This window comes from Vicugna pacos, chromosome 4 (genome assembly GCF_048564905.1).
Source record: "Vicugna pacos chromosome 4, VicPac4, whole genome shotgun sequence".
NCBI classification, from domain to species: domain Eukaryota; kingdom Metazoa; phylum Chordata; class Mammalia; order Artiodactyla; family Camelidae; genus Vicugna; species Vicugna pacos.
Genome location: NC_132990.1, coordinates 62,392,942 through 62,418,934, shown reverse-complemented (window position 1 = coordinate 62,418,934; position 25,993 = coordinate 62,392,942). Strand labels below are relative to the sequence as shown.

General features: G+C 47.8%; 1 protein-coding gene and 1 non-coding gene across 3 annotated transcripts; both read right to left on the bottom strand.

Moving 5' to 3' along the window:
* Positions 1-1,232: 1,232 nt before the first annotated feature.
* TMEM268 (transmembrane protein 268) lies at positions 1,233-25,993 on the bottom strand. 2 transcript variants are annotated; one of them, XM_031677461.2, is made up of 9 exons: positions 25,679-25,993; positions 22,513-22,699; positions 18,053-18,162; positions 15,392-15,499; positions 14,228-14,377; positions 9,317-9,427; positions 8,209-8,289; positions 7,099-7,284; positions 1,233-4,366 (listed from the first exon to the last, which is right to left on the bottom strand). In XM_031677461.2, exons 2-9 carry the CDS (start codon positions 22,619-22,621, stop codon positions 4,187-4,189), a joined length of 1,035 nt encoding a protein of 344 aa, XP_031533321.1. In that variant the 5' UTR covers positions 22,622-22,699; positions 25,679-25,993; the 3' UTR covers positions 1,233-4,186. The 2 variants fall into 2 exon arrangements, with proteins under 2 accessions (XP_031533321.1, XP_031533319.1); XM_031677459.2 differs by having other exon boundaries at positions 18,053-18,186; positions 25,679-25,988.
* Positions 16,010-16,082, bottom strand: TRNAP-AGG (transfer RNA proline (anticodon AGG)). The gene has a single exon. It is a non-coding gene; the product is annotated as a tRNA-Pro (tRNA).

Genomic DNA, 25,993 nt, shown 5'->3' with positions numbered 1-25,993 from the left:
AAAAACAAAGACGGAATTTTGTAAATCCCATATGCTCACAAGACGGGCACATTAAACATAAGGATGCAGATAAAGTGAAGGTAAAAGGATGAACAGATATACCATACAATCACTAATCAAAAGAAAGCTAATGTGTCTGACAAAGAAGGTTTTAAGGCAAAAATCTACTAGAGATAAAGAGGGACATTTCATAGAGATAAAATGTTCAACCCATCAGGAAGTTTTAACAGTTCTAAATTTGTATGCATGGATTAACAGAGCAAAACTTGTCAGAAGTGAATTAAAATATATGTTCACACAAAAATTTGGTAACACTTGTTCACAGCAGCATTATTCACAAGAGCCAAAAAGTAGATTCATCAACCCAACTGACCAATGGATAGACAAAAATCCATGTAATGGAATACTATTCAGCCATTAAAAAGGAATAAAGTACTGATAGATGCTACAACATGGATGAATCCTGAAGACATTATGTTATGTGAAAAAAGCGATACCTAAATGGCCACAAACCATATGATTACATTTAAATGAAATGTCCCGAATGGGAACATCCATAGAGAGAGGAAGTAGATTAGTGGTTGTCAGGGGCTGGGGAGACGGCAGGAAGCGGGGCTGGAGAGATGGGGGAAGAGGAAGACTGCAAATGGATAAGAGGGCTTTTTTAGGGGAATGAGGTGATGAAAATATTCTAGAATAGTGATGTTTGTGCCTTCTTGTGAATACCTTAAAAACTACTGAATTTTATCCTTTAAAACAGTGAATTTTACGGCATGTTAAGTACATCTCAATTTTTAAAACTATACAATTTTTTAAAAATCAAACTTGTCAAAAGTAAAAGAAAAAAAAACAGAAAATCTACATCATAGTTGGAGATTTTCCTCCCTTAGCCACTGACAGAACCAACCAACTGAAATCAGTAAGGGTATAGATTTGAACAAGGCAAGTAAAAGCCTGCACAAGTAGACACAGGTAGAAGACAGCATGCAGCAAATGCAGGAGAAAAGCCATCATCGGATGCCGGAGCCCCGTGGACCACACCACCAGCCGGGCCATGTGCTTTCCATGCACCACCTCAATTCATCCCCCTATTACCCAACAGCCTCCTACTAGATGAAGAGAGGGAGGCAGGGGATGAAGAGAGAGGCTGAGCATCTGGCCCAGAGTCACCAACCTGCTTGTTCTTAACCTCCCTGTTAGGCTGTCTCCCAGTACTGAATTTCAGAGAGACATGGCTAGAATATTTATTCATATAAATGCAGCCCCATGGTGCTGTAGTAACTGGGGTCTGATGCAGACTGAATAAACATTAACTGTTAATGAACTCCATCATCAACAAAGACATACATCAGGCACCTACAACATATGAGACATAATGAGAGATAAAATAATTAATAATAATAATAGCAATGATTTATTGAGTTCTTACTCATTTGTAACTCACAGTTGTAAGCACTTTATAGTTTCCATATCACTTAATCTTTAAAATCACCTGCAAGTTAGGTACATCTATCCCCACTTCACACTTGAGAAGTGAGACCCAAGGATGGGAAGGAAGTGGCTCTGGGGTGACAGAAGTTGGATTTGAATACACTGTGATTCTAGAATCCAAGCCCTCCGCCCCCACTTCATGCCACGGCACCATCTTCACCAAAGCCATGCCTATCATCAACACAGGGACCTAAAACAGAGCGTGTGTTTCTTTGTGGAGTCTGATCGTCACAGTAACCCTGGAAAGCAGGCAAGACAGAGATCACAGAATTTTCTAAAAGAAGAAACTGAGGCTCAAATGCAACATAATGTACCTTGTGGGCACACCTGTGTGCCCTAGTTACCAGAGTTTCCACTCTAACGAGAGGAAAAGACAGGAAAGAACACATCAAGGGCTCTTTAAGGAAGCCTCAAAGTGGAAAAACTGCTGTTTTGTCAAAATACACACATTTCATTCTCTGTTGTTACACTTACCCAGATGTTAATATAGGGCTTCTACTGGTCACGTTCACAGCCCACATTTCCTTTGTGGCAGGTGAGAAAGATAGTGGTCCCCTTCATGAGTAACTCTCACTGAGCAAGGCAGCCCGCAGAGTCAGCTGAAGAGAAATGCCTAAAACAGCCATTTCCAAGGGCTGGGCTATGCACACTATTTCTCTTCTCTGGCCCAGAGAAAGCGGTCAGTCAGATTCATCTCCTACATGATGAGTCACCTGCATAATTTCATGTTGTCCAGATTCATTTATGAAGGAGGGAACGGACATTCAGAGAGGTTACCCTAGACAAGGTCACACTGTTAGGAAGTAGCAGATATGGGATGAGAATCCAGGTCTCCTGCTAGCTACAGGCCAGTGTTCCATCCAAAGGGGTATCACGTCTGGAGTACCTCATCTGTGTTGGGCCATTACACCTTTCAACCTGTAAAGGCGTAACAGACAGACAGGCCAAAGGCTAGAATGAAACAAAAGAGGTTGGAAATTCCCAGAACTTTGGCTCTGGAAGGGCTATTAAGAATCATCCAATCTACCCATTATATAGATGTGTAAACTGAGGACCAGCCGAAAGTCAAACAGCTACAAGTGGCAGTTCAGGACCAGAACTCCGGTCTGTGCCAACCTCATCATTCAACTGAATACAGACAGCAATTTGCAAAAGCTACTATGGAGATGACAAAGCATTCAATCCATAGGACATTTTTTTTTTCCCTTAGCAGGTCCAGGTCATGCACAAAAATACAAGGTGCAATCTTTGTCCTTGAGGAGCTTATGGCCTAGCTAGAAAAATAGGCATGTGCACAGGAAAACAGAATCAATAACATAAAATATCCATAAAGGCAGCAGCTACACCAAGAATTTAAAGAAGGCAGACAGTAGCAGGTCTGGCTATGTTGAAAGGCTTCTTGCAGGAGAGGAGAGTAAAGCTGGGTTTCCAAGCGTGCATGGAGAGGAGGGGCAAGATAGGGGTGGGGATTAAGAGGTACAAACTACTATGTATAAAATAAATAAGGTACAAAGATATATTGTACAACACAGGGAATACAGCCAATATTTTATAATAACTATCAATGCAGTATAACATCTAAAAATTGTGAATCACTATGTTGTATACCTGAAACTTATATAGTATTTTATATCAAAAATTTTTAAAGCATGCATAGGAGTCCAACAGATGCAAAGGAATACGTCTGTCAGTCCAGGAAAGAGTTTCAACTTATGAAAGATTTTTGTGGGACAGGAAGTCAAAATTGCAGATGAAGGCCAGGTCTTAGGCACTGGGAAGCCTTAAATGCCAGGCTAGGGCTTTTATCTTTGGGCCGAGAAGAACATTGGGTCTTCAAACTTGTTCAGAAGCACAGAACCTGGAAGCCTCTGAGTTCTGCGTGGAATCCCATGAGCGACAGACTGTGCTTCATTCCAGGGCCACGTTAGTGTTGGGAAACGGGACAGCTGTTCCACGTCCGCTGTATGAAACCACCAAAAGCATGCATGCAAAATAAGTCCTGCAATCAGACAGGATCAGTCTTTTCCAAATACTCGTATTAGCACTTACGTGCTGATTTCTTTCTTTCTTTCTTTCTTTCCTCTGTCTCCTGAAGGCCTGCATGCTAGCAGACCAGCCCAGGTGCCATTGGTTTTCATAAAATGTAGGGGAAGAAACACTCAGAAATGGAGAAGGTTCTGAGAATTTGCTTCTTTTCTTCAGATTGGGAAGAGGCATTTTATAACTTAAGGGGCCCAAGGCAATGCCACGAAGAGCAGTGTCCTCCCTGAGCCTCAGCTTCCCCCGTCTGACATGAAGGGGTTGGGGATGGGAGCATCACCTGAGACCAAGCTTTGGATGCATTTGGTCCAGTCCATTCATCTTCACATTTCCTGGGCTCTCCAGACAATGAAATGGATGGGCGCGTGGCCCTCCCATCCACGCCTACAGTTCTCAGCCGCACAGAAAGTAGCTTCAAGTGGGACATCAGCTTCTGGAAAGGCCAGAGGGCAGCATGGGATGTCAACAGCCATTTTTGTGCAGGGTCCTGGAGTGAGCACCACATCCCCGTTGCTGACATGACTGACACCCTTCAGAGTGGGTCCAGAAGCTTCTCTCCCCACCGAGGGCTTGCCATCAGCCACCGTGGGCTCCGGAGGCCTCTCTGACTTCTCACCTAGAGTCCTGGAGGAAGGTCAGTACCTCCATCCCTAGGTCACCTAGTCAGGAATGGGCAGCACCCTGTGCCCAGGATGTGGGCTTCTATGAGCTGGCAGGGGCATGGGATCCTTGGAGAGTCTGTGTGTCGTGTCCCCAGTGCCTGGGGGAGCTGGGAGGTCACCAGGAGTCGGATGTAGTAGCCGCCAAACACTGCCAGCAGCTGCTGGGCCATTTCCTGAAAGAGGCAGGGAGGCAGAGTGAGGGCTGCAGAGATGTAGCCAATGCATAAGGGGAAGGCCAAGCAGTCCTCACACCCTGGACCAGCAGTGATGCACACTAGGGGGAATCCGGCTCTTGGAAGATGCCTGGCCTGGTCTGGAACTCCAGCTCTCAAACTCTGCGGGGTTCCTGCTGCCTCAATTTCCTCATCTCCAAGGTGGGTAACCTAACTGCCAACAGGTGATAATAACATGCACAAAAAAGCTAGGGAGCCTCAGAGCACTAGAAATTACCATTGGTTTCTATCAGCCAACTGCAAACACACACGCACACATACACTTTTTCCAGTTTCAGTTGTCTGTGAGTCTGTAAAGTGCTTGAGGGTAAGGTAATGTACTGGAAGAAAATCACCACCAGCAAAAGAGGGCAGACATGGAGGAATACTCGTATGAAGGCAGGATTCTTCAATTCACACACGGTACCTGCTGGATTTCTTCGGACAAGCACTCCTACTATATTAAAAGCTTGCTTACAAAAACTAGATATATCATAAAAAGACAAACAGTGTATGATTTCACTTGTGTGAGGCACCTAGAACAGTAAACTGATAGAGATAGAAAGTAGAATGATGATTTCTAGGGGCTGGGGAAGGGGAAAGAGTTTGTATTTAACGGGTAAGTTGTTTCAATTTGAGAAGATGAAAAAATTCTGGAGGTGAACGTAGTGACGTTTGCACAACAGTGTGAATGTACTTAGTGCCACTGAATTGTACACTTAAACATAGTTAAGGTGGTAAATTTTATATTATGTATATTTTACCGCAATGGGAAAAAGTTAAAAAGTTTAAAAAATGAATTTTAAAAATTGTATTTAAGGCATACTCTTATGAACACATTTGGTCTCTAAAGTTCCATCCAGCTATCGGGCAGTTGAGATGCCAGGGAAGATGCTTCAGTTCCTTATGGGTACCACTGGAGTCTTCCACGGGACTTGGGTCTAGTCCGAATGTAATGAGGTAAGGTGTGGGTGACACCCAGGCTTGTTTATTTCTGTACAGACAGTGATCAAGGCTTTCAAATCAGAAAGGCCGAGTGGGAAGGTCAGCTCGGTCACCCTGTGACAGACCCCAAGCAAGGCACTTCAACTTGCTGAGCCCATTTCTTCACCAGTAAAAGAGGGAAAGTCGCGGCATCCATCTGGCTGAGCTGGAGAGAGGACTAAAGGAACTAAAGTGAGTACCAAGTGCTCACTAACTGCCATCAGTATCATTACATTATCATCATTCAGCAAAGCAGAAACTGGCCCCAGCTCTGTAGGATCAGTGTTCCCTTGAAGTTATCCTTTGTGCTAGAAAACGCTGAAAACTTCCAACAGCCTCCCACTTACTAACTCAGATTGGTCTTCTCCCCCATTTATTCTAAAATGGATAACATAAGAAAGCAAAGAACTATGACAAGAAAATTAGCCTACTGAAAATCCACAGGGCTGGCTTCTGCCCCAGACTTTGCCACATTCTCCCTGGTTCTGCCACCTTGGGCAAGGCAGCCGACCTGTTGGAAGCTTCTTTCACCCATCAGAGAAGAAGGGAAAATAGTCCACACTTCGAGGATATGCTAAAGAATTTTATGCATGATAAAAATCTGTAAAAATGTAAGAGGTCATTATGACTATTTCTCGGCCTTTCACAAACACGGGGTTCCCACTGAAATATGACAGTCCAGCCCAGGCTGAGATATGGGCACTGATTGTATTTTCCCTAGCTACGTTGTAAGGGCAGCTACTTTAAAAACATGTGCACACACACTGAGACTTGATATTCATGACAGGAAATTGCATTACTATTGGTTTGAATGGATTTGAAAAAATAATTTAAAAGACTCATCATAGTTAATAGGCTATTTCACATAAACCCAGACATGCCTGCACAAGAAAGAATGGGGCCTTATCAATCTTCTCTGCTCTTTGAAGAGACTAATACATTTACCATTTCCCCTCCTAACAGTCATATCTGCAGGCCCGCCACTCCCCATCTATGCAAAAGGAAAAGTCTGGGCTGGTTTGGACCTTTAACCCCCGCCAAATCTGTCTGCTAAAAAGAAAATGCAAGTCCTCTCCTGCTTCATAACCTGCCTGAGATCACCCCTCGCTTCGTGTGTCCCAGACAGCAGGTCTGTGCTCATGGTAGGAAGAGGGCAGCACAAGTTGCAAACCGCATTTCCAGACTTCTGGTCTACCAGCTCTCGGCCACGCTCAACACACAGCTTAGGTGGCAGGACACAAGAGAACGCTCGGGCAGAAGGAAATAGAACTCAACAGAGACGCATGCAAGATTTAAAAATCCAACTGCAATTTAAGCAGGTAGATGGATACATGATAGAAAGATTGACTGATAAACAGATTTAAAAATGACCCAAATATTCATCAACATGCTCATGGCTAAGTAAGCTACGATCCATCAACATGCAACTACATATCCAATGGAACCACCAAAAGGAACACAAAGATGTTTTTTAAATGGGGGAAAACCCAGTAAGTAGAAAATGATTCCACTAAGCTATTTTTTAAAGTGCTGGGGTGAGGGGGAAAAATACTGAAAATTGGTAGGCTAGAAGATGTGAAGAAGATGTGAAGTCCCTACCACTAAAGTAAAGCCATGACTTCAGGAACCTAGAACCTGAGGTCCCACAAGGACTGTATGCAAACACCCCGGGACGGAGGGAGGCCCTGACTGGCCCCGGCGCCTGTTACCTCGGGCTCGGCCTCAGGGACCAGCTGGCGAAGCTCGGTCTGCGTGAGTGGTCTCTCTGTGGGACGAGGGCTGTTGGGCAGGAGAGGCGCTTCCTCCAGCAGGTTCTCCGGCCCCTCGGCCACCACGGGGCTCACCCCTGTCTCCATGACAACACACAGCTGGCTCAGTCGGCTTCTCAGCAAGGACTGTGAAGGGAACACAGGGATCTGGTGGTGTTCTGAGTGGGGTGCATGTAGGAGACAGAGGGCCCCTGAGCTGCCGACCCACCGAGGACAGATGGACCATCTACAGGCGCAGACGCTGACCTCAGGAGAACGTAGAGCTGAGCCACTCTGCAGAGATCAGATAACTCCCTGCAAAAGTCTGGTCTTTAATCCTTTTGGGCTTTTTTGTGCATGTGGGGGTGAGGGTGGGGGAGATAATTAGGTTTATTTATTTATTAGTATTATTATTTTTTAATGGAGGTGCTAGGGATTGAACTCAGGACTTTGTGCATGCTAAGCATACACTCTACCATTTGAGCTATATCCTCTCCCACTGGTCTTTAATTGCTCTGAAAACACTTTTTCTCCCATGCTCTCATTTGCATCTAGAAGCAATCTGGGATGTGGGAAACTTCATCTGTATGTTGCAGATGAGCAAGCTAGAGCTCAAAGGCCTTGCCCAAAGCCACACTGGAACTCAAGGGCCTGGATCAGGGCTAAGCCACAATCCTGACTTCAGGACCAACTACAGCCCAGGAAATGCATCCCAGGGAAGCAGCACAGGGTGCGAGGACAGGAGGGCTGAGCTCCAAACCTGGCATCACCAACCGGCTCCGTGACTTCTCAGAGCCTGTGGAATCCGAGCAAAATCTCCCTGTTCTTCAAAATGTTCGAGATTTTGAACAAGTGAAAGTCATCTAAATATATGGTAATTTCCTCTGCCAAGATCTTTATTATTATTATTAATTGTTATTATAAGTAAAATTAATTCTCACGTTTATTATTATTATTATTATTATAAATAAAATGTACGCTCACTATAGAAAATGTGGAACATTTTTCCAACACTGAAGTTTAGCCTCCCGATTTATTTTTTTGTTTTGTTTTCCACTTAAGGTATTTTACCTCTTGGCTTGTCTTCATTTCTCGAATGTGATCAGACAAAAACTGCACACAGGTCTCCAGGTCGAAGTAGACAAACCAGAGCTGCGGAAAGAAGCAGCCGTGACCACTGAGGCCAAAGCCCACGGGACCCCGACCTCTCCATCCCTGACACCAACCTCACCTCCCACCTCCTCACCAGAGGCCCGTCCTTCCAGGGACCACCAGATTCATCCACACCATTCTGCCCTCTCCCAGAGTCCCCCTACATGATGAGATCTCCTTTGTGTGGCTGGTAGAGATAAATGAGGCTGTAGGAACTCCCAGATTCAGGGAGCCCCCAGTCTATGACATCACACTTGAACTGCTAGTATTCGTGTGATGCCATTTAATTCACTCCACATGTCAAGTAAGACCCCTTTACACCCTACACTTCTCAGGTGAGCTCCAGAAACTCAGGGATCTGGGTATGTCTGTCCTCTGCTGCAGCCTCAGTACCTAGAACAGTGCCTGGCACATAGTAGATGCCCAGTAAATACTTGTGGAATGAACAGATCATGTGCCCAATGGGCTTCCTCCCAGCGCCCAACTGTACTCCCAGCCCTGGGGTCCCACCAGGTGAGAATGCAGTCGTGGTGCTGAGGAGATCTACTGATCCCCCCAACAAAGCCCAGCCAGGATCAGGAGACCCGGACCTCATCTAGCCCAGCTGTGTCCCAGACCCGCTGTGTGACCTTCTGCTAGTCACTCAAGAACTCTCCACTGCCCTGGGGCCGAGAAAATGACCAAGCCAGGAGAACAAGGCCTTCAGGGTCTGACCTGCCTCTCTAGAGACCTCGTATGGGCACTGAGGGATGGAAACAGAAGAGGCCTCATCCCTTTGCTGAACGAATGTTGAATGAGGAATGTGCCTTGGTCGGTCTTTGAGCTCCCTTCCAGCCCTGCCTCACGGAGGTTTCAGGCTGCTGGTTACCATCCAGAGAGGAGTCTCCAGAAAGGAACACTGGAGCCAGGGAAGAAGGAAGGGCTGCCGACACCATCTCCATTAGCAGACTCCAGGAGACCCTGTACAGACTGGGAGAGCCCAGCCCAAAAGTGGGCCCCCAGCAGAGGTTACTCTGAGACAGAGTACCTGAATCACGCTCTGGCAGCCTTCCACTGTGTCTGTCACCCCCAGCAGCACCCGGTGTCTCTGGAGGGCTCCATTGGCAGCTGCCAGCCTTAAGTCCGTGTTGGTGTTGGCCTGTAAGACAAACATCAGCCCTGTGGCCTGACCCCCACGCTGCCAGGGAGCCCTTGGGCCCAGGCAGTAACCACACTGCCCCACCCGTGAACCCCACAGAACAATCCTTGCCTTCAAGACACATCCATTATCTCCCCTGTAAGACTGTGGGGTTGTTGGGACAGTAAATTCAACAGTGTCAGAGAGCCCCGGGGTGAAGTCCAGCTCTGCCACTTCCTGGCAGTGCGGCCCTGGACAAGTGTGTCCCTTCTCTGTGTTTTGTTTTCTTCAGCTGTAGAATAAAAATAGAGTCCCCAGCCCTTAGGAATGTGGTGGGATTAACTGACATTGTATGTGTGGACCCAGTGCCTGGGACACAGTCGGGTGCAACACACGCCATGGGAAAAGAGGGCTGGACAGCATCTCTTGTGGAAACAATGCACCTACTTTTTCTAAGTGCCTAGCCCAGTGCCTGGTCCTCGGGGGCGGGGGGGCTCTGGAAATCCATCTCCTTCTTTTCCCACCAGAACCAATCGACGCCAAGGATTTAGTTGAAAAAGTAGGTGCTAAGCAGACAGGGGGAGAGGGGAGGAGAGGAAGGGTGACAGGACCCAAAGTTCTGAAAAAACCCACCAGAGGTAGAGGTAGCCTCATCCAGGACAATGGTTCCCAAAAGGGGCAGGACCCCGGTCGGGAGCTTTTGGAAGTGTGGGATGGCCCATCCCAGTTATCACAGGGATGGAAGGGGCAACGCTGGCACTTAGGGACCAGGACCAGGGATGCTAAACGCATGCCTTCCACTGAAGGCCATGTCCCACGAGAGACAATCCTACACCCAGAAGAACTGTCCCTCAGCCTACTTGAAACCCAAATGCCCCACGGGGCATGAATGCATGTGAAAAACACTTATAGTTTTCTGACTGGCCACCAAAACTCCATTTTACATTTAAACCTAAAGTGTTTTTTGGATGGGTTTTTAAATACACTGAATTTTCCAGCAATGTCACTACAGGCATACCTTGTTTTATTGCACTTTGCTTTATCATGCTTCACAGATACTGCATTTTTTTTACAAATTGAAGGTCTGTGGCAGCCCTGAGTCAAGCAATTCTATTGACACCATTTTCCCAACAGTATTATTTTTAAATTAAGGTACGTACATTGCTTTTTCAGACATAGAGCTATTATGCCCTTAATGGACTACAATGTAGTGTAAACATAACTTTTAAATGCACTGGGAAACCAAAAAATGTGTGTGACTTGTTTGATTGCAATACTCATTTTATGGTGGTGGTCTGGAAACAAGCCCACAGTATCTCCAAGGTCTGCCTATATTATGAAAATCAAGGGGTGATTACATTTTGTTTTGCCTAGAACTTTAATAACGGTGGTTATCCTTTCAGAAACTCCTATCACCAGGAGTTCAAGTCCTGACTGCATCCCTAACCATCTGTATAACCTTGGGCAAATGACAGCATCTCTCTGCCTCCAAACCGTCATCTCCAAATTAGAGTTAACATCCCCTAATAGCAACGGCTATAACAAGGGTGAACTGAGTTAATCCATGTAGGACACTTGGAAGAATGAATACTCAACATATGGCACCTAATAACATCATTATGACGATGACATTGAACTGAAAATACCATGTTTTCCACTAAACCATGTTAGCTATAAACAAATGTTTTTAGGAATTTCCCATCCTAAATCCTAGTGATATTTTTCACCTGTAGGGAACACAGGGCAGGGTCTTGCCTGCCTTCATATGTCTTCCGACCTTGAGAAAGGCTAATAATGCCCCAAATAAGGGGAAAACAAGGTACAAAATGCTGAGGCTCTCAAGGATGCTCCGTGATGTAGGGAGGACACAGACAGTAAAAATGACAATGGTCAGGAAGGGAGATCTGCATGGTCCTGAGTGATAAGGGATCTGAGGAGAGAGAAGTCGTTGAGCTGAGGCCCAAAGGAAGACCTGAGCCAGGTTGTGTGACCACAGACTAGTTACTTAACTTCTCTGAGCTCAGTTTCCCCACTGGTGAAGAGTAAATAATCATAACAGTTAATACTTAGTGAGCATTTACGTAATACCAGATAGGATTATAAGCACATCATGTATTAAGTCATTTAATTCTCCCAACGATCCTATGAAGGAGTTACAATTACCTTCCCATTTTACAAATGAGAAAACTAAGGCTCTGAGAGGTTAAGTAATAAATCACCCCAGGTTGCAGAGCTAGCAAATGGCAGAGGTATCCTGTCTCCTTGTCGGTTGTTGTTGGGCATAGAAATCAGGTCCCAAACACAGTGCATGATAAATGCTCATTAAATGGCAGTCATTATTAGAAAGAAAAGAACTCTGGAGGGGCTCCCTGAATGAGCAGCGATCACAGAAGGGCCAAGATGTACCTGGGGCCTTCGTGCTGCACCTATGAATAAAAACACAGGTCCTGCTCACTTCTGCACCTGGCACATGACCTGGTACTTGCTTGGCCTTCATAAATACCAGTTGAGTAAGGAAGAAAGGGAGGAAGGAGGCAGGGAGCCACAGCAGGCATTCCCTGGACTGCATCCTTGATGCACCTGGCAGGTGCCAGACATTTTGCTTGCTCCTGATAAAGCAGAACACTTTGCCTTTTCCCCCTCCCCAAGAGAACTTTCCTGCTGCAGAAGCAGCCAGCTCGATTTATTTTTTATAGGCCAAACACAAGGGTCATGAAAGCTTCAAAAGAGCCCAAGGGCAGCATTAGTTTGTCAGCCTCATCGCAAAGCCCAACAAAGATCCTTTCAGAATGATTAAGCCATAAAGTTCCTATTTGTCTGCAAGCACAGGCACTAAATGGAATTCATACCCCAAACCCTGACCACATTTCCCAACATCCAGCCCTCCCCTCCCGAATCAGGAAAGAGCAGAGTGTTTGCTAAAGATCTCCAAGTCCAGCTCGGTGCCAGGTGCTCGGGGAGTTTCCTAAGCAGCTGGAAAGACAGTGGAGGGGTGGTAGGCAGAATAAGAGCCCCCAGGGATACCCAAATCCTACTCCCTGGAACCTGTGAATTTATGTTGCACAGCACAGAGGAATTAAGGTTGTAGATGGAATGAATGTTGCTGATTAGTTAGCCTTAAAATAGGAAGACTGTCCCAGACTATCCGAATGGCCCAATGTAATCACAAGGGGCCTTAAAAGTGGAAGAGGGAGGCAGAAGACTCTGTGAATGAAAAGTACTGCCTGCCATCTCGGTAAACAAAGGACGCTGCAGCCGTCAAGTCACCAGCTGACAGAGAACGCAGGATGGAGACGAGCAGACAGCTCGGCCTCTGGCCACCACCCCCAACAGTGCGCCTGAGGGAACTCAGGACGGAAGAGAACAGGACACTGGCCCTGGGTACCTAGGTGCACATCAAAGAAATGATTTCAAGGAGCACAGACTTCTGTACCTTCCCATACATAGAAAAGCACTGAATTCCTTAACTTGAGATATCTGGTTTTCTTTAACTAACAGTAATCTTTTGATGTGGTCTTTGTTTGCATACTACATATGCTGACTCTTCCTCTGCCTCTTTGGTGCAGTCTCTCAGAGCGTTCTGAGATGCTGCCTCCTGGGTTTAAGACCTCACAAATGCCCTCTGGAAAAAAAAATGTAATCTGAACTTTTAGATTGTGCTTTTTTTTTTCCAGTAAACAACTCAGAATCAAGGATGTGAGAAGGACGCAACCCACCACTGCTGGCTTTGAAGATAAAGGAGGCAGCCACAAGCCAAGGAATGCAGGTGGCCACCAGGAGCTAGAAAAGACAAGGAAACAGATTCTCCCCTAGAGGCTCCAGAAAGGAGGCAGCCCTGCGTGTCAAGCTTTTAAACTACCGAACTGTACGATAATACATTTGTGTTGCTTTAAGCCACTACATTTATGGTAATCTGTTATAGCAGCCACAGAATACCAATATATAGTTCGGTATTGACTGTGAACATGGACGGCTTGGAATCTGAGCACCTGGCCTTGAATTCTAGCTCTGCCATTTACTAGCAGCATGACCCTGGACTACTCCCTGGGCCTCTCAGAGCCTCAGCTTCCTCAACTGTGAAATGAATGTAAGACTCTACCCAGACAATCACTGGGGGCTTAATGAGTTAAGGTACATAAACATTTAAGAGATAACCTACCATATATGGAGCGATCAACAGTAACAAAAGACAGATGGTGAAAACAGAAGACAATTAGCAAACCACACAGTAAGCCAGGAGGTGTCGACCTCCTTTGTGACTGAGATTGGGAATCAGAGGGGTCAGGCTCTGAACCCAGATTCTGCCACTCACAGTGGGATTGGGACAAGTTACCTAAACTCCCTGGCACCTACTCTCTGCCTCAAAGGTTAGGGTAACTGGGGTTAGCTGAGATACAGTTGTCAACAGAGCACCAAGTCAGAGTCCATCCACCCCTCCCCTGGTACTCTGTGCTGTGAGGTGGGCTCAGGAACCCCCTCCTTGCTCACAGAGCTGTCACAAGTATCCAGCGGGAGGAGGTGAAAGGGTTCAGTGGCCATAGGAATACTGGCTATCGGTGCCATCCTCCCCGCTCCCAGACGCTCTCAAAACAAGGCTTGCTTCCAAAAAAACAATCCACAGGGATTAGACAGGGAAAATAGAGAGGATTTAATCACATATGTGATTTGATTTCTTTTAGTCACTGGGCACATGGGCCAGCGTGAATTTCCATGGTTGGAGAAATGCTTTGAAGCAGATAAAAGAGAACTGACAGCCTTAGGGTTCTCCTGCCTGCACAGCCTTTCTGGAAGGAGCATGGCTGGGGTTCCCGGACGTCTTACCTTCCTCTGGTGTCTCTCGAAGATGAGCACAAGGGTCAGGGTCAGGCTGACCGCAGCCAGGGTCACGAGCAGCACACCCACCCAATGGTTCCCCAGGGCAAACATCTGGCTGGTGGAGTAGATGTTGGCCCACACCACCACATAGAACACCTGCAAGAAGACGGAGAGAGGGCATGGTCAGGAACACCAGTCCTCAAATTAAGCAGCTCCGCTCTAAGGGACACCCTCCTTGAGTTCAGAGAGCTCTCAGGGTCAGAGACTGATGGGGGGTGGAAGGAGGTCTGTGAGAATGAGCCCTTGTTCCTTGTTCATAAGCAAAGGTAGAGGCAAGGGGTTAGAATAGCTACTCTGAATCCTTGCTTACTCTGATTTCAAATAAAACAGAAACAGGCATGGGGCTTGGGAGTGAGATCAGTTTGAGTCAGAAGCCAACAATGACCCTTCAACAGCTAGGTGGCTTTGGACAAGTTATAACAATTCTCTGTGCTTCAGTTTCCTCATCTGTAAAATGGGGGTAATAGTACCTACTTCACAGGGTATAGGGTTATAAGGGTTAATGAGATAACATATACAACAGCCTAGTACGTCTCAGGAAATTAATAAATGCCAGTTGCCATCCCTTCCCCTCCCTAGAAGCAGGACGTGGGAGTCAGGAATGCTGTTTGACCATTTATACATACAGCGGTTAGGAGCACAGATACTGAAACCAGACGGCTTGGGTTCAAATACTGGCTGGGCCATATATATGTATGTATGTATGTATGTGTGTGTGTGTGTTTATATGTATATGTACTTATGTGTGTACACACACACACAAACACACACACGATTAGAGCTGAAATGGACCAATCTGTTGAACAGATGGGGAAACCAAGTCCCAGAGAGGAGAAAACTCTTGACAAAGCCAGACATTGAGTCCAGAGCCTCAGTGGTAGGTCTGCAGATTCCCAGTCCCCAGCTCTGCCCCTAGCAAATCCTGCCTCCCGTCCTTTACGTGGGAACCTGGTCACAACTCTCCCCCATGAACCTCCCCTTACACCAAACCCAGGTCCATGTGTACTGCTCTCTCCCAGGCAGCCAGGCCACTAGCCCCCAAACCCATTCCCTGCAGCAACAAGCTCCAGGACAAGACGCCGAATTCAGCCGCGCCTCCTCCCTCCTTACCACAGCAAAGGCCAGCCGCATGGGCCGCGAGTTGTAGATGATGTATCTTCTCACTTGGGGCTCCAAGAGGGCGCTCTCTGCCAGGCTCCTGTACTGGTCAGCCGGGACCTGCTTGGCCACCCAAGGGAAAGAGACTCATCAGCCACGGAGAACCACTGCCCGCCTCCTTCCCTCCAGCAAGCACGGCGTTTCCAGTTCACGCGGCTATCACATGAAAGGGGGATGAGGCACTTTCCAGGCTGCCCCAGAAGACAGAATGAGGAGCTCAAACCACCGAACAGCAATCACAGGGTGCAGCTCCGGCCTCAGAGAAGGACGGGCATCACTGGGGAGCTGGGACAGCTCGAGATCCAGGAGGACATCCAGGAGAGGGGTCACCTCACAGCAGAACCAGGATAGCCTAAAGATTAAGGTACAGGCCTTGGAGTTGGCCGGCCTTGCGTCCAAACGTTGGCCCTGCTCCTCATGTGCTATGTGACCTGGAGCAAGCAAACTCACTTCTCTGAGCCTCAGTTTCCTCCTCTGTAAAATGAGGATGATAAGAGTATACCTTGTAGAAGTGGTGTGCATATTAAACAAGATAAAATACATACAATATTTTTTAATTCTATTTTTTAATGGAGGTACTGGGGATTAAACCCAGGACCTTATGCATCCTAAGCATGCACTCTACCACTGAGCTATACCCACCCCCCAATATAAACAATATTTACATACGTATTATACAGTAAGTATATGTATAATATGGTGTATACATGTTACCTGGACATCTTTGGGGGCCTCTGTTCTCTTACTTAGAGTTGTCTATCTAAGCGTATAGCATACAGGCCCAATGCCTGTTCCATACTGAACACTTGATATCAAAACTGCAATGTCAATAATTATTAATACAGTTCAAAGTACTGAAAACTCGCATCTTCTTGCCAAAACAAAAATGTCATAGGGCGTAAACGTCCTACAAGAATGCACTGCTTAAGAACGCAGAATTTAATCATTAAAGATGATATTTAGGAACACGATAGAACAATGTGTAAACTGTTCAACAGCTAAGAAAACCCCATCTGAAGACAGCTGTTTAAGGAAAATGTTCTTTTGTACAAAGGCTGGAAGGAAGCGTGGGAAGAAAAACCAGCTGTTGTGCTTATGCGGGGTTAGTACCGTCAACTTGGAAAGCTTCCCTTTAGTGGCGACAAAATGTTGTTTTAAATCATAATGCAATTCAGTTTTAAAGAAGTAAACTCTCAAATCTTCAAGGTAAAATTAGCAGTGCATCTTCCCCATCCATAATTTATCTCCCCTGGGCAGTGAAGAGGAAGGCCTAATCATGCTGGGGGCTCTGGGAAGAAAGAACCACATCAGTGGAAACTTAATAGCAATAGCTACAATTTATTGAACATCTACCATGTGCTAGAACCAGTGCAAGTGTTCCTTGAGCACTATTCCCCTTAATCTGCACAAACCCCCTATGTTGTAGGTATTAACATTGCCCTTGTTTTACAGATGATGAGACTGTGGCTCAGAGAGGTTAAGCCACCTGCTTAAAGTCACCCAGGCAGTGAGGAGCAGAGCTGGATCTGCATCCAGATCTATGAATCTGTGAAGCCTGTGCCTCCAGTCACTGTGCTTGAAGGGACTGCATTATTGTCTAATGAATTCATGTACTCTTCCCTTTGCAGAAGCAGTTCCTTCTCCTAAAATGCCCTTCCTCCTGTCCACCCAGCAAACTCCTATGTTTCCTTCAAGAGCCCAGATCAAGTATCTGCTCTTCTGTAAAGCTTCTGTGAACATGAGTAAAGAAAATGATATTTAAATTGGAGTTGAGAAGGCCAGAAGGAGGCGCACTCATGCCCTACCACTCTGCCATCTGCAGACTCCAAACAGGAAGAGAATTACCTTGCACCTCCAACAGGAAAGAGGTTACTACCTTACTAACTCAGTGGGAGGAAGGAGGATTTTCTCCTTGCCTGGCAACAGCCCAGCCAACGAGAGACTGTCACAACTCAGCCAATGAAAAGCTACTATACTTCGGACCCCCAGTTTCCCTCTGCAGACTCTTTGTTTATAAGAGCCCTTCTCAACTTCCCTTTACCTCTATAAAACAATGTTCCTCTCCTTTGTTTCTCTGGACCTGCCCAATTTTTACTATAGCATGCCTGTCCCAAATTGCAATTTTCTGCTATTCCCGAATAAACCCATTTGCCAGTAAAATAACTGGCTATTTCATTTTTACAGTCGACACTTTCACAACAACTGCTTCCCTGGGTGAGTTTATCATTTGCTCCTGTGAATGTCTTCAACGCCTTGTGCAGCCCTCTGCTGCAGCATTTATACCACACTGTCCTGATTTACCTGATGCACGTCCATGTTGCCCACGGGGCTGTGCGAGCAGGGTGAGCATGGGCACTGGGACCCAGTCACCTCTGTAGTGCCCAGTGCCCAGCGAAGTGCCCAGGACAGATGCCCAAAACACACATCTGTTACGTGAGTTAACTGGAAGGAGAGGACATCTTCCTTATGTCCCCTACCACATCGAGCACAGGGTAAGTGCTTAATAAATATTTTGTGCCTCACTGGATGATAGGATAGATAGACGGACAGACAGGTGGATGGATGGATGGATGGAAGAAAAAGTAGCAAGGACTCAATAAAATCAACACTCACCTGAATGCCCCAGGTCTGCAGTTGCTCTTCCGCGGCTCCCAGGTCGAAGGAGATGGGTGCGCAGGTATTGTCAATCCGGAGAACTGTGAGGACCTGGCCGTTGCGGAGCTCTGAAAGCAGACCAGAAGCTTCACCTGCCCGAGCGATAAGTACTTTGGATGAGCTCTGAGCTTGATGGCATCACCTCCTCTGGCCTTGAGAACAGTCTCATGGCAAGGAGGGACTTGCCATCTTCAAACCTATGGAAGAAGGGCTGGACTTGACCCAAAAGCTTCAGGGGGCAGAACTGAGGCCAGAAGGCGGAGGCTATTATAACACTATTTGAGACCATAAAAGGAAGAACTTCCCAAGAATGTGAGCTGTCCACACACAGACTGAAAGGTAGTGAGCTCCCTATCACAAGGGATATTTAAACAGAGACTGAACAACTGACTACATTGAGGAGATGAGCAAGCAGACATTTCTTCTAGCACTGCAAAGGAAGCTCAACCAAACAACTTACATTCCCAGTGGGTTCAGAGTCCAAGGAAGAGAGAACAATTGTGGTAGGCAGACCAGAGAACCCCCAAGGATGTCCCCACTCTAATCCCCAGAACCTGGGAATACGCACCTTAGGTGGCAAAGGGGAGTTAAGGCTACAGATGAGCTTAAGAGTGCTCTATCAGCTGGCCTGAAATAGTGAGATTAACCAAGATTATGTGGGTGGGCCCAGTGCAATTACAAAGATCCTTAAAAGTGGAAGGGGGAGGCAGCAGAAGTCAGGAGGGATGTGACTGTGGAAGAAGTGCAGAGAGACGAGCATCGCTGGCTTTAAAAAATGGAGGAAGACTTCATGAGCCAAGAAATGTGAGCAGCCTTTAAAGCTGGAATAAGAAAGGGAAACAGATTCTCCCCTGGAGCTTCCTGAAAGAATGCAGCCCTGCTGACCTTGAGATTTGAGCTCAGTGTAGCCAGTGTCAGACTTCAAACCAGAACGGTTAGAGAATTTGCATTTTCTAAGCCACTATTTTACGGTAATTTGTTACAGATGCCACAGACAACTAATATGCTGACTTACTGGTAAGCCCTCCCTAGTCTATCTGCACTGACTCAACATTTTAAAAGCATAAATATGAGTAAAGTCAGACCTCAAAACACACACATCAACTCAGGCTCAACAGCTATCAAAACTCTTGCCCCGCAGGGTTGCAATGAAGCAGACCAGGAGACTGGGTGAGGCCAGCTGGAGTGAAATTCCCTCGGGCCCAGAAGGAAACCAAACCTACTTCCATTCTGAGTAGAGAAACTCTGGACAAAAGAACCAAGATCTCCTCCCATCACGTATGAGGCCCTGGGAGCCACCAGTCAGCAGACAGGGCAGCTACTGGAGGGAGTCCCAGCCCTGAGATTCTAGGATCCCAGGGTTCAGCGAGCAAGGCCGGATGGCTGGATATTTCAGCCCATATTTTGTAGCTTAGAAAATAAGGCAGGACTGATGGGATAAAACCATAAATATCTTATCTGCTGGCCCAGAGCCCAGCTCTGGGCAATACTTGAGTCTTAAAGCAAAACGACCAGCTCTACCTTCCTGGGAATTTCTGGCCTCCCCAAACACTCTTCCACCCTGTCCCCTAGTCCATCCCTGGGCCCTGCCATCTGGGCCAACAAAATCTCTCCCAGCTCCATGCACCTCTTGGCACCTTCACCACAACCCTAGGCCAGGCTACGTTCACCTCTCTCTGTACCTTGCAGTAGTCTTCTAACTGGCTTCTCCAACCTGCTGTTCCTCCTACAGTGCATTCTCCACACAGCAGCCAGAGCGGCAAATCAGATGATAGCAATCCTCTGAGTAAAACTTTCAATAGCTTCCTGGTGCTCTAACAAAACCAACCTCCTTACTACACTCCCCCAGCTCTTAGAGGAAAGAGCTTCCTGCCAAACTCACCCTGAGTGCTCAGCCTCATTCTGTGTCTTGTCACCCCAGCCTCCTTTGTTTCTTGACATGTCGTGTTCTCTCCCACCCCAGGGCCTTTGTACATGCTCTCCCTGCTCTCTCCTTGGAACACATCCACCTAGAGTCACCCGTCTGATCCTAATCATCACTGGCTTTCCAGCTCATCAATCTCTTTCCCAGGGAGTCTTCCCCGACACTCGGAACACTTAACAGATCAAATCTGTCTGATAAACCTGCCCATAACTACCTGCTCTTCTCTTTACGCTTATTAAGGATGAGTACATATGCATGCAATTATTTGGTTACTCCTGTATGTAATTACTTGATTAAAGTCCATTGTCCCCATCAGACTATATACTCCCACATTGGTTTTGCCCATCATTGAATCCCCTGAGCTGGGTTCAGTACCTGATATACAGCAGGCACTAAGTAAATGTTTGATATATAAATGAGGTGGGGAAAGCACAAGCTAGAGTAGTTTGGGATTCAAGTTGTAACTCCGCCTCCCACTAACAGAGCAACCCTGAGAAGCAGTTTAACCCCGGCCATCCACTTAGAGGATGATCATATCCACTGCAGAGGGGTTTGCAAATAATTAAGATGATGGAAATAAAGCACATGGTGCAAAATGGGCCTGAATAATCGGCCACTATTGTTGCTATAATTTAAAAGCCAGGTTGTCAGAGCTCATAAGTTACAATAAAGCCACACCAGTTTAGTTGTATTGGTTTTTATCTTCCCACACCTGTTCCAGAAAGAACTGAAGGTGGCTTCATAAAAATAAAAGATGAAAAGCCAAAATTACAAAATTAGACTTAAAAATAAGCAAAAGAGCAAACTTAGACAAAAAGAAGATAAAGGCAGAAATAAAACAGAACAAAAAATAAAATAAGGATAGCTTCCGGGGACTGAGCCTCACTATGCACCAGGCCCAGGCTAAGGCATCACATCGTGATTCCACTTAATCCTCCAAGACCCTAGAAGCTGGAAAACCACTATGATGGGAAAGGAAACAGAGCCTGTGAAAGGAGAACCAGCTTGCCCGGTGTTACCAGGGGAAATGAAAGTAAGAAAGAGAAGAAGCGAGGAGAAAGGGTAGCTCACAAAATGCAGGCAGTCGTGCCATAGGGGCCTCCGCCTAGCCCTTCACTCCACAGCACACGATGGAAAACCCAAGTTCATCTGGGTCCCGGGCATGGAGACTGGGAACTGCTCTGGCTCTCTGTATTGTGAGGAAAGTGTCTGTCCAAGCGACACAAAGACTTTTCATGGTGCTTCTGTTTGCCTTTCGAACCATGAGTTCCTGGATTCTCGGCAATAATCTCTCTCCTTAAAGTTAAATCTCTCTCCTTAAAGTTCCTTAAAATGAAAACTGCAAGTCCTCCACTTAGAAACACTTGCTTTTAAACCTAGACTAAGAAAAAGGATCTGAAAAGCTACCAACGAAGCCTGTGTGTGTATGTGTGTGTATAGGGAGCAATTTCCTATAAAGGAGCAAGAACTGGCTTGCCAAAAACCAGTGGAGCAATGTCTTCAAAGAGATGAAGGCAAATTATTCCATTCCATTTCATTCTACTGGAGCATGTGTGTGTGTACTGCTTTCCTAATAATAGTAGTCATAAAAGGAACCCTTGTTTTTAAGTTTCAAATCATCTAAGTAACCAGCCACAATGCAAAATGCCATCTCCCCTTGCCTATACCCAGACACTCCATTCATTCATTCATTCATTCATTCAACAAAATACATACTGAGCACCTCCTATGGGCGAAGCTGTGTGCTGAGTACTGTAGCCACAGGGATGAACAAAGCAACACAGAGCCCCTGTCCTCTGGGAACTTATATTCTAGTGAGGAAGCTGGAAATTCAACACTTTATTACACAGGTAATTATTTAATTACAGACTATGATAAGCGCTATGGGGAGAACTTTGAATACATCAAAGGGTCCTGACTTAGGCTGGGCCATCGGAAGAGGATTCCTCATGTAAAGGATATCTGAACTAAGCTCTGGAGGATGAATGGATATTAAGCAGGGGAAAGGAGGCAAGGAAAGGGCATAATATGCAGGAGGGACAGCAGGTGCAAAGGTCCTGAGGCAGGGCAGCAGGGCAGGAATAGAGAACAGGAGCAGCAGGTAGCCATTAAGGCAGATCTTGCAAGGTAGTAAAGACAGATCTTCATGTTAAGGCCAGTGGGAAACACTGAAGCAGAAAGTGACAGGGTTGGTTGTGCATTTTCAAAAGCTCTCTCTGGGATGCCATGTAGAGAATAGATGGAAGTGGCAAGGAGGAAAGGTCCTGAGAAGCGATAGCAAGGATCCAAGCAAAAGGTGATCTAAGGAGCTGGTGACGGACAAAATAGGTAGAAATGACAGAAACTGGCCTAGAATCTTATCCCCAAATGCCCACCCTTATCTAAAGGTACTTCTGTGCCCCTGAACTCCCTCCCCCTCAATCATACTTCGTAAGTCCAGCTCAGCATCCTCAGGGGGAGGAGAGTGGGGAGGAGTCAAGGTTCATGACCCTACCTTGCCCCCAGCCAGGAGGGCTCCCCCCAGGCAGGGCGCTCCAGCCAGGGGAGGAGGTGGGCAAGGGGCCGGCCGCCCCGCCGGGGTCCATCCGCGGTTCACAGGCCATGGCAGAGCCGGCGAGACTTCTACTTCCCCTTCTCGGAGCTGCGATTCATTCTGGAGCAGCCAGCTGAGCTTCGCTTGCCTTCAGAAAACAACATCACAAGAAAGAACTTCAGGCCTGGTCCCGGGGCAGGTTGGGCTCCTCTGGCTCTCCAAGGCCAGAGCCACCAGCAGGCCAGGGAGGGCCACCCAGAGTCTTTCCACGGACTTTGGTCTTGCTGCTGATGCTGAGGAGCGTTCTTAGGGGGAGAGAGGAGAAGCTAAAACCCTCCAAGGCCTCTGCTGAGAACTTCCCTCTGCTCTTGGATCTCCTCCAGCTCAGACATATCCAGTGACCCGCAGGGAACTCAGAGTTGACCAGGCCCCCTCCCAGGCGTCTGGGATTCCCCTTCCTGACTGAGCACAGGACAGGTATCTTCATCATGGGGAGTCCTGTTTATACAAAGCAGCAAAATGTTAAGAAAAGAGCAATGATTTTAGCACCAAAGGACCTAGACTTGAACCCTCAGGCAGCCCTCATATGCTCTGGGACATACACTGTCAAGGTACTTAACTCCCTGAGCCTTGCTGTCCTTATCTGTAAAATGGGTTCAGTGAGGTCTATCTGCCATAACTGCTGTGCGGATAACAGAAGGAAATACAAGCGCGGCATCCAGTATCCTGCTCGCCATAAGGCCCCTTTCCTCACAGGTTTTTCCCATTTCACAGTAAGGAAAACTGAGGGTCAAAATGCGACATGACCTGCCCAAGGTGGGCTGGATAGAAGCAGTGGAGACAAGAGATGAACCAGGCCATCCAGCTCCAGAGTCCAAGCCCATCATTCTTATGCTCCTGAACCTCAGGTGGGACTCAGGTCTGGCTGTCTCTGAGCCTCTTCCTTAAACTGCCTTAAAGAAGAGTAGGTGGAGGGAGACTGCAGACTGCATTTCCTAGGTGTAATCTGGCAACAAACTCCAGTCAGTATCTGAGATGCTGAGCTGCGGGAGGGCAGGGACCATCTTCCCCTGACCTAGCCCAAACATCACTGAGTGCCAGTCAATCATACAGCCTTTTACTTCCTTCCTCTTACCTTGTACCCCCAGGAGGCATGAAAGCAACAACAGCCCAAGGATGTCTGCCCTGCACTTGGCAATAACTGAAGCCCTTTCCTGCCTCATCTGATCATGTCCTAGGCCCACGAGACAAACAGAATCCTTAGATCCATTTTCCAGACAAGGAACCCAAGGACATCATAGCTAGGAGCCGGCAGCCCAGAGAAGCTGCACTAGAGTCAGAAAGGCCCGTGGGACCCAGGCACCCACTCTCCCTCCTCCAGGCAGGAGGGGCCACCCACACAAGCTGGAGCTGCGCAGACACTCCTCCAGATTGTGTGAAAGGTTCGTCAGCTGCAAAATCCCACAAATGGGCATTGTCTTTGGGAAGAAATCCCAGCACCCTAGTTGGCCCAGTTCGCCTCCCACAAAGTTCCAATCAGAAGAACTCATTCGCCTGGAGGCTACTGACTGTCATGGATAAAAGCACCCTGTATGGTCCTGCCACTTCCCACGTGTACGACCTGGAGCAAGTGACTCAGTTTCTTCACACATAAATGGGGATAATATAACTAGGTTGTTGTGAGGCTTACAGAGTTCATACCTAAATGAATCAAGAATAGCACAGGGCAAAAAGGAATATAGCTATCATTATTTTTACTCCACAGACACTCCCTAAGAACTTCTAGTGCCAAGCCCTGTGCTGTCTAGAATATAAAACTAGAAATAAAATCTGAAGTCCCTGTTCAACCCTCCCTGCTGGGTATCACCAGCTGGTGGGAAAGGTAAACTCAGAGAAAAAACAGACAGTGACTAAAGAAGGCATCAGAGGGAGCTGGCAGCACCTTGCAGTGAGGGAAGAGCTCTTCAGGAGGCTCCTTGGAGCAGGGAAGGAGGCCCCTGGCTTGGCAAAGGTGGAGTCAGAGGACAGCCAAGGAGGGAGACATACAAACTAGAGGTCAGGATGGGCCCAATCAGGACTGCCTCTGCTCTTACCTTACAGCTCCTCGTGCAACCTGGAGGCTGCAGAGGGCAGGAGGGGAGCTGGCAAGACTAGCCAAGGGCAGGTGCTACCCGTTACCCAGGGGGTGTTCTAAACTGCCATCCTGTTCAACCCTGCACTAGCCCTGAGAGGGACAAGGAAGGGAGGGACAGGTACCAGGGTGGAGACAGAGCTAGGAAGTGAGCACAGCCCTGAGGTTCCTGCAACTAACTGGTCATCCACTCCCCAGTTTCCTTAGCTCCCTTTGCTGATTCTGCATTTAACCAGACCTTCCAGTTATCCATCTTTTTTACCTAGGTGGCAAGATCCTGCCAAGGATCTTAAAAGTCCCACTGAGCAAAGATCTCCATTTCCGTATACTCTGAGTGCCCAGCCCCCCCCCCCAGGAGCCCGTGTGCCTCACTGAGGGGTGTGTATGTGTGTGCTGGGGGAAGAGGGGAGACCTACAGTCACAAATCAGGTTTTGTTTTCGTTAAGCTGGTAAGTCCCAAGAAGGAGCCATAGAGGGTCTGTCACAGAAGTTTTGGGGCGGAGAAGCCATGAGAGACAATGGTCCCAAGCTCTTCACTTTATACATGAGGAAATTAAGACCCAGAAACGAAAGTGAACTATCCAAGGTCAAGGAGCCAGTTGGGGGATGGAACCAGAACGGAACCGAGCTCGTCAGGCAGGGGATGTTCCACCACATCTGGCCTTGGCTTTGGGTAAGCTGTGTCTTGCTCCAGGTTCTGCCCTCAATCAAGCCTTGCCCAGAGTCTACTGCCTCTGGTGCCTCTCTCACCCCCGAAATCACGCCCACCGTACCCCCGCCACCGGCTCACAGGATCAGCCCGAGAGCAGCTTCCACGACACTGGGGAATGGGGCCTTAAGGCGCAGGAAGAACGCGGACGCGGCCCGCTGCGCCCACCCTAGGCCGGAACGCGGGTGCCCAGGCAGCAGCGCAGCGCTGGACCCGCGCGGCTCAAATCTGGGCTCGCGGCCGCGCGCAGACACAGGGGCGCGCGCCCGGGGCCCGCGCACACTCACCCGTCCGCGCCGCCGTCGCCGCCGCCGCCCGGGGACGCGGAAAGTGGGGGAGCCGCAGCCCCTCCGCGCCGCGGCCTCCGGGCACCGCCGCCCGCGCCCCGCCCGCCGACCGCGCGGCGCGCCGCGCGCCGCCCTCCCCGGTCCCGCCCCCGGGACGGGCCGGCCCCGCGCGGTCACCCCACCGGGAGGAGCCGCCCGCCGGGCTCGCCTCGGGACCAGGAGGGAAACCAGCTCCCAGGCCCGCGTCGAAGCCGAGCTGGGAGCTGCCTTTCATCAGCTGGGCTCCCTCCGGGGACGCCGGAAAGCGGCTCCGCG